This window comes from Pan troglodytes, chromosome 1 (genome assembly GCF_028858775.2).
Source record: "Pan troglodytes isolate AG18354 chromosome 1, NHGRI_mPanTro3-v2.0_pri, whole genome shotgun sequence".
In the NCBI taxonomy this organism is placed as follows: domain Eukaryota; kingdom Metazoa; phylum Chordata; class Mammalia; order Primates; family Hominidae; genus Pan; species Pan troglodytes.
Genome location: NC_072398.2, coordinates 31,484,509 through 31,502,795, shown reverse-complemented (window position 1 = coordinate 31,502,795; position 18,287 = coordinate 31,484,509). Strand labels below are relative to the sequence as shown.

General features: G+C 34.4%; 1 protein-coding gene across 6 annotated transcripts in view; it reads right to left on the bottom strand.

The window, feature by feature from the left end:
* GPATCH2 (G-patch domain containing 2) overlaps positions 1-18,287 on the bottom strand; it is a 198,914-nt gene that overhangs the window by 168,984 nt on the left and 11,643 nt on the right. For 5 of the 6 annotated variants that reach the window (XM_001172096.8, XM_016938803.3, XM_009441501.4 and 2 more), the window contains exons 3-5: positions 12,765-12,826; positions 9,513-9,695; positions 8,945-9,024 (exon numbers count right to left, since the gene is read on the bottom strand). In XM_001172096.8, coding sequence (XP_001172096.1) covers positions 8,945-9,024; positions 9,513-9,695; positions 12,765-12,826 — 325 coding nt within the window. Of the gene's footprint in view, positions 1-6,807; positions 8,817-8,944; positions 9,025-9,512; positions 9,696-12,764; positions 12,827-18,287 lie in introns of those variants that run through there. The other variant, XM_009441502.4, reaches the window with a different exon arrangement.

Genomic DNA, 18,287 nt, shown 5'->3' with positions numbered 1-18,287 from the left:
CAATTAAAAAAATAAACATAAAGGCAAAAAAAAAAATTCAGAAGCATTAGTAGTAAAGCTGTACCTGGTAAACAAAAGTGCCTTTTTTGCTATTCACAGGCCTATCCATACTGACATTTAAAAGCTTTGGGCAATCTGATCAGGAATCAGGAAAGATGGCTAAAACCCATCCCACCAACTTCTTGAATGAACAGGTATGAATAATGTTCATTCAATAATGAATAATGAACACCCTTGCTCCTTTCCCCAGTTGTTAGAAGGGCAATTAGAAGAAAGGCACTAGACTGTCCAAGGCTGTCCAAGGCTGAAAATTCCAGCCTGCAAATCATATTCTCTCCAATCAACTTCATATCCTGTAATTCTCTAACACTTACCCTGCTTAATTTTCTCCATGTCCATTTTTATTTCCTTATTCTCCTCCCAACCTCCACCACGTTTATTTTTATTCATTAAAATGTAAGCTTCAAGAGATCATATCTAACTTGTTCATCACTAACACCCAAGGCCCAGCAGTATCTGATACTGGTATTACCTAGTATCAAAAATCTTTGTTAAACGAGTGGATGTCATGCAAGAGTTGATCAGAATATCAGGTCCAGTAAAAATTTAAGGGTTCAGTCTAGTCCATGGATCCTACCTACTGTAGAATAGGCATGGATCTTAGCCTCCTGATATAGTCTTAACTTGTAATTACCTAATGTACTCTCTATACTGCTGCCCATGTAATCTTTTAAAAAACAAATCTGATAATTCTTAACCCCTTGGAGATTACATGGGTTCAAATGCATTCCTGTGGACCACAACGTCCATAAGCACCTAACCCATGCCCACATTTTCAGCCAAACCCTTCCTGCTACACACCACTCCACACAAGCATATCTTATATCTCAGTAATACTGGATTCATGGTTTCCTGAATACCCCATGCTGTTTCAAACTTAATCCTTGACCATGCCTTTCTGTCTGCCAATTTCCCTCCCCATTAGTTGGTAAGCTCTAACTCATTCTCAAAGTCTCAGCTAAAAAGATCAACCTCCTTTAAAAGGCTTTCCCAGAGTTTTGCTAAGTTACATGAGAAAGGAGGGGAAAGGAATATAAGAAATACAGAGGATATAATCACAGCTGAACTAAAATAGCAATGTGACAGCTATGAGGCACATTGTAAAACAGGTTGGAGAGATAATGAGGGACCATGGAGGTCAGGCAGGGAGAACAAGCTGAAACAGAGCAAGCAAGCAGACCAGAAGGTGCTAGAATTAGATCAGCAAAAAGGTACTATAGACTACCTGAGAAACATAGAAAGGGAAGAAAGGGTGAAAATGGAGGACTGGGTTCCAGTGATTAATCTGATAGAAGCAGTAAAACATTTCATTATCATTTTTATTATGGCACACATCTTGATTGTGCTTGCCATTCAAGATACAAAGAATGCTTGTGAGTATTTCGAAAATAACTCACACTTTGTAACCAGACATGTTGTAACCAAGAAATGAAGACTACTTTATGAAGAGAATTTATTTATATTTATTAATATTAGCAACATGACAGAAATATAACTTCCAAATCGTATTAATTTTGGCTTGTCAAAGGAAGAACACGTAATAAACTGTTTAAGTTGTAAACATTAATGTATATTATAGATATGTTAATAAGATTAATGAAAAAAAATATATAAATAGCCTGTAGAAAAGTGTCTGGCACATAGTAAGTAAGCATCATTGTGTCTAATTACCAAAATACTAACATTCACTTTGCAAGGTTCCATATTTCTGAAGCATCACAAACCCAAATGACAATGAAGTCTATGAAGTCAAGCCAATTCAAAGACTAAGTTATCAGAGAAGCAAGAACCAATATTTTAAATATATGGAAAAATATATGTTGTCAATTTTGTTAACATTAAAATACCAAGATTGAACACCGGTTTATATAGTTTTTCCTAAAGGGTTTTCAAGACTAAATATGGAGAATATAATACACATTAAAATACTGTTAATTAAATGAACAAATATAGTACTGTATTGGCACTATTTAAATTTGTAAATATCTGCTCTTTTAATAAAGCATAATACAATAAAAATATCAAGACAGACATCATTTAATAGAACTGAATGAAAAACTATTCAAGTCATATTTTCAAATAACTATGGATATTAAATTTTTATGATATCAAATCTACAGTTGTAAATGACATCAAAATAGAGAATTTATTTATTTATTTATTTATTTATTTTTACTTTTTTTGAGATGGAGTCTCATTCTGTTGCCCAAACTGGAGTCCAGTGGCATGATCTCCGCTCACTGCAACCTCCACTTCCTGAGTTTAAGTGATTCTCCTGCCTCTGCCTCCCTAGTAGCTGGGATTACAGGCACATATCACCATGCCCTGCTAATTTTTGTATTTTTAGTAGAGACGGGGTTTCACCATGTTGGCCAGGCTGGTCTTGAACTCCTGACCTTAGGTGATCCATCTGCCTTGGCCTCCCAAAGTGCTGTGATTATAGGTGTGAGCCACCGTGCCTGGCCCAAAATAGAGAATTTTGAATCAAAGAGACTGTATTAAAATGTCTTTTGTAAAAGAAATATTTATTATAATTCTATTAAGTTGTACCTTTCTAAGATACAGAATCAAGTTATCTCAAAATAAGTTATTTTAAAAAGTGTTAGTTTCTGGCCAGGCACAGTGGCTCACGACTGTAATCCTAGTACTTTGGGAGGGTGAGGTGGAAAGATCACCTGAGGTCAGGAGTTTGAGATCAGCCTGGCCAACATGGTGAAACTCCGTCTCTATTAAAAATACAAAAATTAGCAGCGCACAGTGGCACACAAATGTAGTCTCAGTTACTAGGGAGGCTGAAGCAGGAGAATCACTTGAACCCGGGAGGCAGAGGTTGCAGTGAGCCAAGATCGCGCCACTGCACTCCAACCTGGGTGACAGTGAGACTCCATCTCAAAAAAAAAAAAAAAAGTATCAGTGTCTAATGTGAAATCTGGATCTTAAACTGATTTTGAAATAAGATAAAATTAATATATAGTAATAGATCAGAATATACATGATATATATTTAAAATATAACAGTTTAAAAACACTTTCTTCTTGTATTCTCCAAAGTATCCCAAAATGTCTTACAGATACAAACATGTATCAGTTCACAGGGGTTAAAATAAAGCATTGCACTAGTGAATTCCACTCAAAAAATGTTAGATAATCAGTCATGGTCAAATTACAGTTGAGGACATAGGCTGTGTGTATTTTTTAAAATCATTTTAGATTTGCTTTCTATCATAAAAGTTTTCCTTTCTCTTAGACTATCAAGTTCCCTTATGTAAATCAACTGCATTTTAAATGGCCCTTCTGGCCTAGTGTGATGGATCATGCCTGTAATCCCAGCACTTTGGGAGGCCGAGGCCAGTGGATCACCTGAGGTTAGGAGTTCAAGACCAGCCTAGCCAACATGGCGAAATCCCGGCTCTACTAAAAATACAAAAATTAGCTGGCGTGGTGGCAGGCACCTGTAGTCCCAGCTACTGGGGAGGCTGAGGCAGGAGAATCGCTTGACCCTGGGAGACAAAGGTTGCAATGAGCTGAGATCTGCCACTGCACTCCAGCCTTGGCAACAGAGCAAGGCTCTGTCTCAAAATAAAATAAAACAAAATAAATGGCCCTTCTGTTGTAAAAGGCTATAAAGTAGACTAAATATTCCTACTCTAGTTTCCTAACAAAAGTTGAGCAAGACATACAGAGTAAATCATTACAGTATGATTGTCATTAACAAAATGACACTCATGTCATTCTGGTTTTCTATGACTTCACAGAAGAAAATACGATATTCTTTTTCTCCTATAGAATGAATTGACTCAAGATTCTAAACAGATACAAATTATTGTGTTTAGGGTTTTTGTATAGTGAATGTAAACAGTATGCTTATTTGTACAGCATGATAAATTGGATTAAGAGCTAATGTTCACATTTTTTTCAGATTTCTGAACTTGATAAACATGTATAAATAGTCAATTAAATCAGATTCATTTTCTTTGGCAGAATAACCACCAATACCAGCACCAATGTATTCTTATTCCAACTGTACAGAAAAGTGGACTGAGGCAATTATAAAACTTTTAAACAAATTCCTATGACAATTGTGTAAAATTTCTATGTAATATTTATGTTGGCCTTCAACAACTGTGTTTTAAGCTGAGTCATTTATTTCCTGATCTTTCAAAAGACTACACAGTTTGAATGCGGATTTTCAGTAGACCAATGTAACACCTGTTGTAAGACCATTAATTCAAATCAAAAAAGAATTTTAAAAAGCTCTGACCTACAAAAAATACTGATTTTTTAGGATGCATAGGAATAGGATATATCTTGGCTATCTGGAATGTATGCTTACATAAGGTTACTTGGATTCACTTTATAGGTCCTATATCCCACAACTGATTCTGGCATCATTATTCTGAGAAATATTATTCTGAATTGAGTTTAATGCACAAACTATGGAAATATAAGAGATTCGGGCTGAATCTCCTGGATAATAGCCTCCACATATCCCTTGAAATTAATGACCATTTGCTTCATTCTCCTAAAAGTGGGGAATAAGAGATGCTAGTTAGCTGGGTTTTAACAAACTGGTACTTTACTACGATGGCAACAGTAATTCCTCTCAACACAAAAATCTCAGGACTCTGTTTGCATGCACAAGAGCATAATTAATTTAAAAAATCAGATAGGTTAAGTAGATCAGGACCCAAATCTCCTGAACATTATAGGTTCAGGAATAGCTATTAGGCCTTCTCCCTCCATCATTTAAGCTATTCATTTAGCTATTCATTTAGCTTAAATGATGGAGGGAGAAGGCCTATGTGCTCTGTGGTCAGGAGAAGAGTTTAGAGCAGTTTCTCAGTTTGCAATTAAGTTTTGAGATTTAGTGGAGTGGCTGTCAACCTAAAATTTATTTGAAACTATGATTCACAGACCATATTAAAGAAAGAGGCCAGTTCAAATATAAAAGAGGTATAAAAGAAACATAAAAGAATGCCATATGAAGTACTTTAAATATTAAATGTAAAGGCAAATTTTATATAAAATATGAACAAGCCAGTTGCGGTGCTCCACGCCTGTAATCCCAACACTCTGAGAGGCTTGAGCCCAGGAGTTTGATACCAGCCTGGACAACATGGCAAAACCCCATCTCTACTAAAAATATAAAAATTAGCCAGACATGTTGGTGCACGCCTGTAGACCCTGCTACTCAGGAGGCTGGGGTGGGAGCATTGCTTGAGCCTGGGAGGTCACAGCTGCAGTGAGCCTTGATTGTGCCACTGCACTCCAGCCTGGGCAACAGAGCAAGACCCATCTCAAAAAAAACGAAATACCAGAAAAGTTTAAGGTCCACAATTCTGCACTTTGACTCATGACACAAATGTTCTCTAAGTCCCAGCTATTGTGTTTAATATATCTAATAATAGTAACTATCATTTATTTAATATATATTATGCACCAGAGATGGTGCTGGGCCCATTATGCATACACAATCTCATTTAAAAACCTGACGACGCTTATGCAAAAGTAAGTATTGTTGGTATTTAACAAAAGGAGGGAAGAAGGTTCAAAATGTAACTACAACTAAAAAGAAGAATCAGAGTGTGGATTCACAAAGGTCTGACTTCAAAATCTATAAATTTTCTGCAATATCACTTTGCTCTCTATAAAACTAAATACAGTCAGTCTCGTTCCCATTGTGGATTCCATATTTTTAAGTCGGCCTGCCTGCTAAAATTTATTTGTTAACCCCAAAATCAATACTCACAATTTCTGACTTTTGTAGTCATTCAGTAACACGTACAGAGCAGTGAAAAATGTTGAGTTGCCCGACATACACGTGCATTCCTACCAGAGGTCAATCAGGTGACTTTCTTCCTACTCGTTTAAACTATCATACTGTAAACATATGTCCTTTTTGTAGTCTAAATTAGTACCAGATTTTTTTTGGAATTGTTGTGCTTTTTGTGGGTGATTATTCTGTTTTAAATAGCCCCTTGTATAGTGCTGAGAAATGCCATCTAGTGCTCCTAAGTGCAAGAAGGCTGGGATGTGCCTTATAGAGAAAAGACTTGATAAGCTTTGTTCAGACATAAGTTATAGTGCTATTGGCCATGAGTTCGATGTTAGTAAGTCAACAATATATATTAAATGTCTCTAAACACAAACATAAACAAAACAAGGTTATCTATTGATCAGTTGGTGAAAATGTTGTGACCAGAGGCTTCCAGGAACCTAACCCTGTCTTTCCCTTAGGAGCCATGATTCAGTATTCCCTAATTCAATGTTTTCAGCAAGTGTATAGAATACAATTATGGCAAATAGTCAGAATCAACTATAATACAACTGAAAACTTTCCCCCAAAAAATGTTTACACTGATATTTCAGTAAAAGATTCTTCCTCTGTCATTTCCTTCAAAGATACTACATCATTATATTTATGCAGTCATCATTCATCTGCTTAAGAAACCTTTTGTTGGCCTTCTGTTTAATGGGTTGCAGCTCCATGTGTTTTACTTTGCTCAGAAAATTAATCTCTCTTAAAAACAATCTGGCTTTCCAGTGTGAAAGTTTAAGGCAATTAAATTTCACTTCTTATTACCAGATGTCATGGATACTGTGTAAAGATGACTGTTTTGTGAGATTATGATTTTTAAAACTAGATATTATAGTTATACATAATATAAACAGCATAAGCAACAACAACAACAACGAAAACTTAGCAAATGAAATCAGAGAAATAGCAGCACAAATTGGAACTCTTACCTTTCTTGCCCAAGTCAGAGATTTTATTGAAAAAAAAAATTACAGTACTTAAAAATTCAAACAAGGACAATTCAGGGTTGAAAGAAAGAAAACCCGAAGGAGTCCATTGTCTTCAGTAAAGTTTTAAATACAAAAAACATAGACCAGAAAAACAGCTTATGGCCTAATGCACTAGTTCCATGATAAACACACATATATAGTATGTCTCCATCAAGTGAAACTTAATCACCTTTTTACAATTTAGAGAGGGAAAGCAGCTTTTAGTATGGTTAAGCCATGTATCATCAATACCATGAAGCTAGCCTATCAGTTGTAATAGCTTCTATAAAATACCACAGTGAGATTGCAATAAGCCTAGAAAATGGGCTACAAATCCCAGCTATGCTCAAGCAAGCAGTGAACCAAAAATAAAAATAGGTAAAACTGAACCAAGAACTAGATAGCATTCATCTAGATTCATGATTGATAAGGCAAAGTTCATAGGCCAAGGTTTTAAAGTGACTTATTCAGATCTAAAAGACAGTCATTATACAAAATAAAACAAAAGCATTTATGTAATTCAGAAAAAAAACATGAATTTTCACTCCAAAGACATAGCACAGAAAAGCTTACTTACAATTACCAACACCACACTGTTGTACCTTTAAATATCACTTTAAATATGCAAAGGTAAAGAGACTCAAAGTTGCATTTTACCATTTTTAATCTCTCCAAATTAGACAAGCAATCTAAAAGGAGATGTCACACATTCCTGCTTAATGCATTTGCTGAAATCTTTCAGACTTTAAAAACTTTAGGTAAAAGCAATGGCAACTTGAAGTTTCTTTTCCAATCATATTTAAGTTAGCCATTAAATGCTGAATTAACAATTAATCCATACAATAATATAAAAATACACATATTAAATCACATTGTTTTTCATTATTGAAGCTTAATAAAAATATCATTTTAATATAACCATTTTGAAGAACTCAAATGGCTGAACTTATTATAGTGTCTAAATTATACCATCAATAGAAACATTACATTTTCCCCCCAGTTGGTGAAAATGAGCTCATGCAAGTATTTCTGACACTCACAGTGACACATATGGTCTGCCATTCTAAAGATGTACAAGCAGCTCTCACTTTTAAACATGACAATATGATTCAGAATCACACAGCATTTGTTAAAAATACCAGCTTTCACATGTTTCATTAAGCTCTAAACCAAAACAATAATTTTGATGTGTTTCAGGTATCAGAAAAAGCAGATAATTTAAAAGGATTCTACTAGTGCAGACTAGTTATCACTGTGGCTAATTTAAAACGAGGATGATTTTTGCAGTACAATGAAAGCTATACTATAAAATACAATGAGTTTGCAATACAGAGCAGATTACCCAAGTAGAAAGGAAGCTGAACAAAATACAAACTCCAGCAAAGATTATCAACCTTACCTACTACTCATCTTAGCCCTTGTTAAAATACCCTGAGTAAAATGCAAATATTTTAAATAATGCTGGTTATATAAGACTTCTCTAAAAATGAACCATAAATGTCAATGCATCATGATTTTTATTTACAACAGTCAGATATGTAAAAATTAATTCTTAATCAGTCACAATATAAACATTAAGGAATACTTGTCGATCTGGAAGTTTAAAATTTTCTAGCTTTGTTAGCATTTTGGCAAAGCAAGTATACATAAATGGATTCAATGTAAAAAAAAACCATAAAAGAGAAAAATATATAATTTACAGTAGTTTCTATCCACCCTGGGCCAACCTAAATCCCTAGAAAGCCTCCCCAGTCAGGTTCACTTCTGACTAAAAGGAAGAATACCAGTCCTCCAGCAAAAACAGCCCCATCTTTTCATCAAAGAGGCTCTCACTTCAATGATATTCCTCCAGGGAAGAGGACAGGAGCCAGGTTCCCTCGAATGTCATTCCCCAGATGTTCAAAACGTAACTAATTTATTAGCATTAGAAGATTTGGTTTATAGGGGAATCTCACTGGTCCAGTTTGTAGCCTACAAAAAAATGGATTATTTTTAAGTTTAACATTAGAATATGAATAAAGGATGAGGATGTGGCTTTTTATTCCATAGAAATGGAAACATTTCCAAACATGACAATTACACAGAAAAAGTATGCCTACCATTGAAGTTGGAGTCCCTCCAGATTTTTTAATATTCTTTGAAGACATTCCATGAAGGCGACTGAGTCTAGCTTGGAAACCTGTAAAATCAAAGTACTCAATTTAGAAGTTTTCTATGATCACTGAAGCATAGAAGAAGAAGAGGATCCTACCAATAGAGAAAGAAAAGTAAGTTGGTGGTGGCGGTGAATGCCACGAATATTATTTGGGAAAATGCAAAACTCACACTTAAAAAAACTGAAGCAATGCCTGGCAAAGTACTAAGGCAGTCAGCACTTAACTAACCAGTGTTTAATCACTAGAGTAATAAATACCCATTTTCTTTTTTCCGAATTAATATTCTTATCATTTCAACATTTTCTCAATGAGCCTAGCAAGAAAGCAAGCCAATTTTTCTAATAATTTGAAAGCATGATAAATGTAGTAGCTATATTAGTGGCCAATATGTTTCTTTACAGCATCTTGTGTTTACATTCTCTAATTTCCACTTTATCTTATCCTCCTTGAATGAATATTTCTAGACTGACCTTAAACCCATTATATCTACCAGGGAGCCAGTGCTACTGACCTCTTCTGCTTGGGTGTGACATAAGGGGAAAAGAACCAGTTAAGATACTTTCAAAGACAGGATCTGGTACATTTTTGTCTAGCTCAGTAGGATCTTCCTTTTCCCACCAGGGCACAACTCCAGTGATACCACATGCTCCACCTGATTCCTTTTCGTAGAACCAGTCACTCTGTTCATCATCACCTGTGCAAATACAAGAAACCCCCCCACCAAAGACTCAGTTTTATCATCCAATTACACAATTAGTCTTGTCAGGTAATAAAAATACAAGATGGCAGTTAAATTTGAATTTAAGATCAATGACTAACTTTTAATATAAGTATTATATACTTGCACTAAATTTTTGGTGGAAATATGTCTAAGTACTGCATGGGACATACCTGTACTAAAAAATTATGTGTTATTTACCTACAATTTAAATTTAATTGGGGATCCTATGTTTTATTTGACAACTGCATATACAATCTATAAGGAAAACTTTTTATTTTATACCACAGCTTCACTTAAGAAATGTTATCTTAAGACTCTAAGAACTGCCAGCAACAAAAACACAAAATATTATGTTTTAGAACCAATTTTAAAATGTGAAAAACAATAATAAACTGGTTAATCCTTTGGCAAAAACTATTAGAAAATCCATTTAAGTTACTACCCCTTCCACGTTAAGAAAAAACAAACCTTAATCTGCTCCTGGGAATTAAAAAGTATTAAAACTGTGGAACCCTTTCTTTGCAGCAGATATAGGTATATAATTAGCTTAATTTCATGATTTGTATGGAGTGTAAAAGGGGAAACAATCATGAACAGATGTGACTAAATGAAATTAATCCAATTAAGCTCATTAAGAAATAGTTTTGAAAAAGTTGATTTTAAATGAAAAGTGACAATACCTTAGAGTTTATGAAGAAACTATATTAAATAATCGAGATGTTTTTGCCCAACAAAACATTTTTTGTCTGTGAGACAAAAACACAGAAGACAGATGGCTTTTAAAAGAAAGAGACACAGGCCAGGGATGGTGGCTCATGTGTGTAATCCCAGTGCTTTGAGAGGCCAAAGTGGGAGGATCATTTGAGGTTAGGAGTTCCAGACCAACCTGGGCAAGATAGCGAGACCCTGTCTCTACAAAAAGATTAAAAAATTAGCCGGGCATGGTGACATGCACCTGTAGTCCTAGCTACTCGGGAGTCTGAGGCAAGAGGATCCCTTGAGCCCAGCAGTTTGGGGTTACAGTGAGCTATGATTGCACCACCAGCCCTCCAGCCTGGACCACAGGGCGAGACCTTGTGTTAAAAAAAAAAGATAGAGAAAAGAAAAGAAAAGCAGAAAGAAACAAACAGCATTTTGAAGATGATCTGCGATTCATTAAAGTCTCCTTCCCTTGATTATGAGAAGCCACCACTAATTCTGGTTTCTAAGAGGGTCGTTGTAATTGTCATAAACTTTTTCCCTTTAGAGAAAGATATTTCTGATTTCTAAAATCTCTTACAACAGACATCTTTAAAGGAAAACTAAAAATACTCTTAAGCTTCAGTTGAAAATTATTTTATGAGAAATAGCTATATTTCAACTAAGACACAATGGAAAATTAAGGGCATTTCAAAAATTAGAGTCATCAGCTTGTTTCTACTGGGGAATTAATAAAAAAAAATTTTCAAAAAACACAATTAACAGCACTTAGATATCAGGACTTTTACTGAGCTTTACATTAAAATTACACAGATCAGGTTTAAGCATAAGAAAAAACAGGGCCTCACTTGAAACTGACTACCATATATCTGAATTCCAACACTATTACAGAAAAATAAAGTTATTTCATTTTTGATGTAATACACAACTTTATTCTTCAATAGGGAAATCAAATAGTCATTGATTAAGAACTTGCTCTGAAATCAGACAGACCAATTAGAATTCTAGTGTCTGTAACATCAGGAAAGTTACTTCAACTCTATTAGAGTCAGTTTCTTCATTTTAAAAACTTGGGAATCTCAAAGGGATTTTAAAAATTAATTAAAAACTTAAATGCAAGGAAAACACTTAGCAACGTGAAACATAGTAAGTTCACAATAAATGCTGGCATATCATTCTCAGCCTTTCCATACTTATCAAAGATTGACAGCCTTGTCAAAGTTATTTTTTTACTTTTTTTATTTCATTTTATTTCATTACCAATATCAGCATTTATAATATAATCCTGAGTAAAGATCTGTATTTTAATGAGAATTTAAGTATATTATCAAGATGGTTACCCTCGCATTTAGCCCCAGCATTCTAACATATTTCAGCAAAGTATCAACTTTAAAGTCCATGGTCTTTCAAACAGTTATGTACCTATTCATTTAGGACAAATAGTTTACAAGTAGGCAAAAAAGAATGATCACTTATGTTTTTTGTACTGCCAAAAGGATGAACAGACTAAGAAAAAAAGTATAGGAGGCTACTTTGTCCCTTTCTTACAACATCATTAACTAAATTTATAATTTAAAATTTATATTAGTGTTTTTCACTTGGAATTTACTCTCTTCCTCTAATGTATTCTTAAGAAAGGAAGAAAACATTTGTGATAGGTATCTGTATGTATGATTTGTATAGAGCGTAAAAGGGAAACAATCATGAGCAGGTGTGACTAAATGAAATTAATCCTATTAAGGATTAATCCTGCTCCCTTATTGAGGTTTATTTAAATTTTTCATAGCTTCAAAATACGGCCATGTTACAGACTGAAGCTTCTGGAAGTTTCAAAGATGGAAAACATATAAGTTGCAAGACATTTCTGTTTAATGGTTTACAATATTGAATTCATAAAAATCATCTAATTACTTACAAACTGGATAGAATGAATAAATGTCACAGCTGAATAAAAATGACAAATGACTTGGAAATCCACCTTTATGAATGCTTAAACAGTTTTAAGTACATCTGGAATTAGAGAATGAGAACCAGTTTCTTTCAAACTTGCTAAAAGAGAGAAAATCAAAAAGGTACCTAGAGCTTTCTCAAACAAGATAATCCTTCCTTAATATTATTAGCTCCACATACTAGCTTTTGGAGATAATCAATTACTTAGGTCATGAAGACAGGACACCCTCCATAGCATATAAAAAACCAGCTATGATACTAAATCCTATTTCACTAAGTAATATGTGTAAGGTAAATGGATTGCAGTCATCAACTTAGGAAATAACCAGTAATAAGCTCCACTTTAGAATGAAGAAGTTTTTCCAAAGAGAGAAAAAAATATCATTTCAGTACCTTGTCTTCCCTCATCATTGGTAAACAATCCAGCATCAGTGCTGCTGAGACTGCTGGAATCACTGTAATAAGGAAAAAGAAAGAAACAGATCAAAAGAACAATTGATCTCTCAGTCGTAAAATTTTAAAGAGACATGGCAGCTCAGAGATGGAACTTAAGCCTGACAAAGATCTGAAAGAAAATAAGATGATTTTTTTTAAATCAAAAAAAAAATAATTCCATTCACCACAGAGCATATTATTTTTGGCACATAAAACCACAGGAATCTAATGGGACCCTGACAGTAAGCCAGATGTGACTGCAACGAGATGCTGACACAATTGATGCATTTTATTATGTGCTTTCATCAAATGCTCACTGCTCCTTTCTTATGCCATGCAATTCAGCTTGAGCCTGGAACACCACTGCTCAATAAAATGGGAAAAGTCTCAGTCAAAAGCAGGCTAAGCCTTTCTTCAGCACATGAAATACAAAGGACTAGGATGAGATTACTTTTCATAACCACATTTACAAATATTCTGGAGAAGACATTACTTAAGAATTCACAACAACTCTATTAGTTTGCAAGGAAGAAAAAAGTTTAAAACGGTGATAATCCATTATATCGAAGTTAAGGTCACTTTTAAGCAAAAAAAAAAGAAGAATATTACAAATATTAAGGAGGGAATGTGTAAATAACACAGGTTCTCATTGCTCCCACAGAAGCTCCAGAGTCAAATCTAACATACAAATAAAACAAATAGCAGATATTTGAATAACATAAACAAACTGTTACTATTCTAATAGAAGTAATGCTTATATGATAGTCTAGTTTAAAATACCAGGAGAACAAGGTCAAATAATGAGAGGCTTAGCTTTTAAAGAAAATTTAGTGATGTTCTTTAAAAATGCTCATGTATTTTATTTTTACTATAATTCTTAATTTTAACCAATCAGGAAATCATCCTTTTTTTTAATTAAAATACTTTTTCCATTAATATGTAGAATTCCATAATCTTATTTTTTAATAAGGCATCCTAACTTGTTTTAAAATATTTAAATTGAGAAGTTTAGGATTAAAATTATAGATGAGATCTAAATTCACATACATTTTCTGAATATAATTTGTTTCTGTTCGATTTCTTAAAAAATAAATATTAATGAAGAATATAGGAATTTCTTAAGAGGCACATTCTTCCAAGGAGTTCTGAATTTAGACCTCTCTCTAGCTTTCTTCCAAATTAAGTGCATGTACGAAGCTCCCTATATTGTACAATTAGTAATGAAAAAATATTTTCTAAGAGCATCACAACCATATTTTCTTATTTACAAATATATATGCTCTTCTATGCACTATAATGTGAGAGTATTAAAATCACCTCAGAAACTATCTTTCTGACATTTCACTGTCTAAACTACTATTGATACTTTCCTCTTTCCTGTGTGCCCCCCATTAACACAACTCAAATGAAGGGTCTCATATACACCTCAGGTCACAGTTCCTTTTCTGAAACCCTTGAGGCAAAATGTATTTAAAATTCTGAATTACTCAAATTTTAGCAAGGTATATTCTAAAATGCCTCGGAGGAGTCTGGGATAGTACTCCATAAAACAGATTAATATATTTTTTCAATGAAATGAATGAATACCCACATTAAGTACAGGTCAAATTAAATTTGGCCACAAATGAATTAGTTTTTCATAGCTTTTCAGAGTTCAGATTTGCAGACAAAGCATTATGAATTGATGTGCTATTTTTTCTACACCGTGATCTTCTAATCTGAATTCAGATTTACCCCTCTCTAATCTATTCTACATACAGCCAGGTTCATCTTTTCAAAATAAAACAAGTTGACTAAAAGTAATGTGATATTCTGAAACCAAAAAAGGACATTAAATAACAGCAAAGGAAATTCTAATAAACTATGAACTTTACTTACAAATATATCAATTTTGTTTCATAATATTAACAACAGGAGAAAGTGGATTTGGGATATATGGGAATGTGATTTACATGAACTCTCTGAACTATCTTTACAACTTTTCTGTAAATTTACATCTATTTCAAAGAAAGTAGTTGATAAACTATGCACACACACATACACACACATGTACATTATAGAACAGTCTTCTATTTAAAAATTTAAAATTACTTCAACACTTGTTGAATTAAATTTCGATTTCAAGACTTTCTATGGATGGGCCTCCATCTAAATTCTTCTTATTCCCATCTCTGGTCCTTTTGTTTATGTTCTTTTCCCAGTGGTATGCCTATCTCCACTCTCTTCCCTTTCCACCTGTCCAAGCTCTTGAAGATATAAGGAAATCAGAATTCCCTCTCTTCCAGCTCTGAGTCCTTAATGATCCTTGTCCTACTTTGAGGTATGTTGGCACGCATGTATACAACATGTTTCTTGATTTACATTTCTAGATACCTCATTGGTATCTAGAGTTGTTCTGTGTACATTATGTACGTGTTTCTATGTTCAATAAATCAGAACAAGAACTTAAATAAAAACAAGCCTTTTATTTTCAGCAGCTGACAGTCATTACGGCTTATCTCCAAGGACACCCTTTCCTTGGAGATTCACCTTTTTAGAGTGAATTTTATAACACGGTATTTGGATGAGAATATATTCCACATATGCTGGATGAACAAATATATGTACACTAATATCAATCACTTGCCCCAATTTGTTCAATTCCTATATTTTCCGTAGAGTCCTCTTTCTCATTCATCCTCCGAAATAGTCAGTCAACCTCCCATCGATTCTAACTCTTAAAATTGGTCTCAAATACTCTCAAATACTTAGTTCTCTCTGCTATCATATCATAATTCACTTCCCACTTAAGCATGGACTGGAGGTCAAAGATAAACAAAATACAGCTGTAAAGATCACACTATCTTGAAAAAATGTAAATCAACTTGAGTTTCTTCACTGTTAAAAATTCTTCACTGATCCCATTGACTATAAGATGATAAAATCCAAACTATTTACCATAGCAGATAGACCTCTGAGAAATGCTTTTTGCTGTAATTCTGATCCCACTTTATTGCCGGTAAAAACAAAGTATGTATTTTCATTTCACAATTCATGCCTTTGCACAAGCTGCTCCCTCTCTACCTATGAATGCCATTTCCCTCTCTTCTCTTGACTTCCTCAATTCCTGAACAAGTCTTACTACTTGCTTTAAAGCACAGTTCCCTTAGCAAGTCTTCCCTCACTAATGCTTTCCACTCAGCACATTTCATTTTCATCATTTGCTTGCCTGGCTATCCCAGACTATGCAGCTGTTGAGAACAGAGTCTCCATTATTAGTCCAGGTGCCACCAGTGAAGAGTAAATTGTAGTTAATCATCAATGTTTGTTAAATCTGACACACATACACAGCCCCCCAAACTGAAGTTTCTCTTATTTATAAATCAACCCCAAGGAAATATAAAGCTTTTTGTAGTAGGAAAGCTTTGGAAGTAGTCTTGAAAACGCTTATACTTGTTACCAAAATACCTTAAATATTTAGCAGTCTTTGCACAGAAGGAATTTGCACCTAACTTTTAAGTGACAACAGAAAATAGTTTATAAATAAGTTTCAAATCAGAGAAAATATATTTTTTAACATTTATTCAAGAGTAAAAACATACTCTGAAAACGTGTACCTGGGCTGTTTGTGGACTGCTAGGTAGCCTGTTCATGCCTAGTAGATACTCAAATACTTTTTACAATGAAAAGAAATGAAAAATGGGAGTTTGATCTCATTTCCATTACCAGTTACATGTCCTATAAAAAAGCAGATCAATAAAAGCCAGAACTAAAAAAAAAGGGGGGAGCTTGCACAATGAATCCAAAAAGCAGGTAATCTAATTGTGAATAATCCAGAATTGAGTATGTTATATCAGCTGCCACATACTCTCCCTCCCAGTAATTGAGTCAGACAATTACTTTCAAGTAAGGTTGAATGGTCTTAAGTCACAATGGCCTAATACAAATAATACTTATTTCCATATAAGAATGACAATTTTCTTGCAAGAAAAACAGATACCATAAACTTTTCAAAGCCCTCTGGAAACTTTTTTTTTTTTTTGAGATAGAGTCTTGCTCTGTCACAGTGGCGCGATCTTGGATGTCTGTAATCTCCGCCTCCCAGGTTCAAGCAATTCTCCTGCCTCAGCCTCCTGAGTAGCTGGGACTCGGCGCACATCACCACACTCGGCTAATTTTTGTATTTTTGCTAGAGACGGGGTTTCACCATACTTGTCTGGCTGGTCTCAAACTCCTGACCTCAGGTGATCCACCAGCCTCAGCCTACCAAAGTGCTGGGAGTAAAGGCATGAGCCACCATGCTCAGCCACATTTTTTTAATGTAAGTAATTTTTATTTCTTTAGAAAAATTATATGACTAGCACACCATGTCTAATAAAAGGATAATTCCATAAACTTTTACCAGGTCCCACTCACATTTGCAAGCAAAAAAACCCCAAAAAAAACAAAATAAAAAATAAAAACCAAATAAAAGATTGATAGCGCACCACAATTCACATGATTAAAATGATCCTAGCCCTTGGGAGGCCAAGGCGGGTGGATCACTTGAGGTCAGGGGTTGAAGACCAGCCTGGCCAACATGGTGAAACCCCGTCTCTACTAAAAATACAAAAAAAATTCGCCAGGCATGGTGGTGCACACAGGTAATCCCAGCTACTCCGGAGGCTGAGGCAGGAGAATCACCTGAACCCAGGAAGTGGAGGTTGCAATGAGCTGAGATCACACCCTTGCACTCCAGCCTGGGAAACAGAGTGAGTCTCTATCTCAAAAAAAAAAAAAAAAGATAGCAGCCCTATAAATTAAAAATCAATTACTCTTTCTCAGGCCATATTTACAGACTGTTTTTTTCTGGCTCATAGTTCAGCATTCGGTTGTGCGGACCCATGCCTAAAAGGAAAAAGTGTTAACACATTCTCATTTCTTGCAAGTAGCATCACTTCATCATTTCAGTATAAAAGAAAAATGATCACTTACCTTTTGATGCTGTCAAAATAGTACTTAACAATTATCGACAGATTAGATTTACTACCACAGGACCACTGTTTTTCCTATTTTTCTAATGACAAAACCAGGTGTTTCTAGACTATAAATTGGGTTTTAAAATTCATAAGTGATCAGAATTCCTAGAAAGCTCCAGATTTTTTATGTCAAGCCACAGACATGTTGAAGTGGCATAAACTTTTGACGTTCAAGAATCAGAATAGATTAATGAATTGTGACACTCCATAAAGTACCAAAAGCTAAAGGTCTATAATTAAACATATAAATAATTATATATCCAATTCTGAGTTACAAACGTGCTGTTATTCAAAAGCACATTCTTTTCCACTGAAAATCCATTTCCTTTTCTCCTTGCAGCTGAAAATTGAGTCATTATAATCCAATCAAAAGACTTTTTGTAAATCAAACAAGCAATTTTGCTTTGTGCTAAACATCATAAAGTATAAGGAAATATAACCATAGTTAAACAGTAATATCACTATCATTATTACAATTTATAAT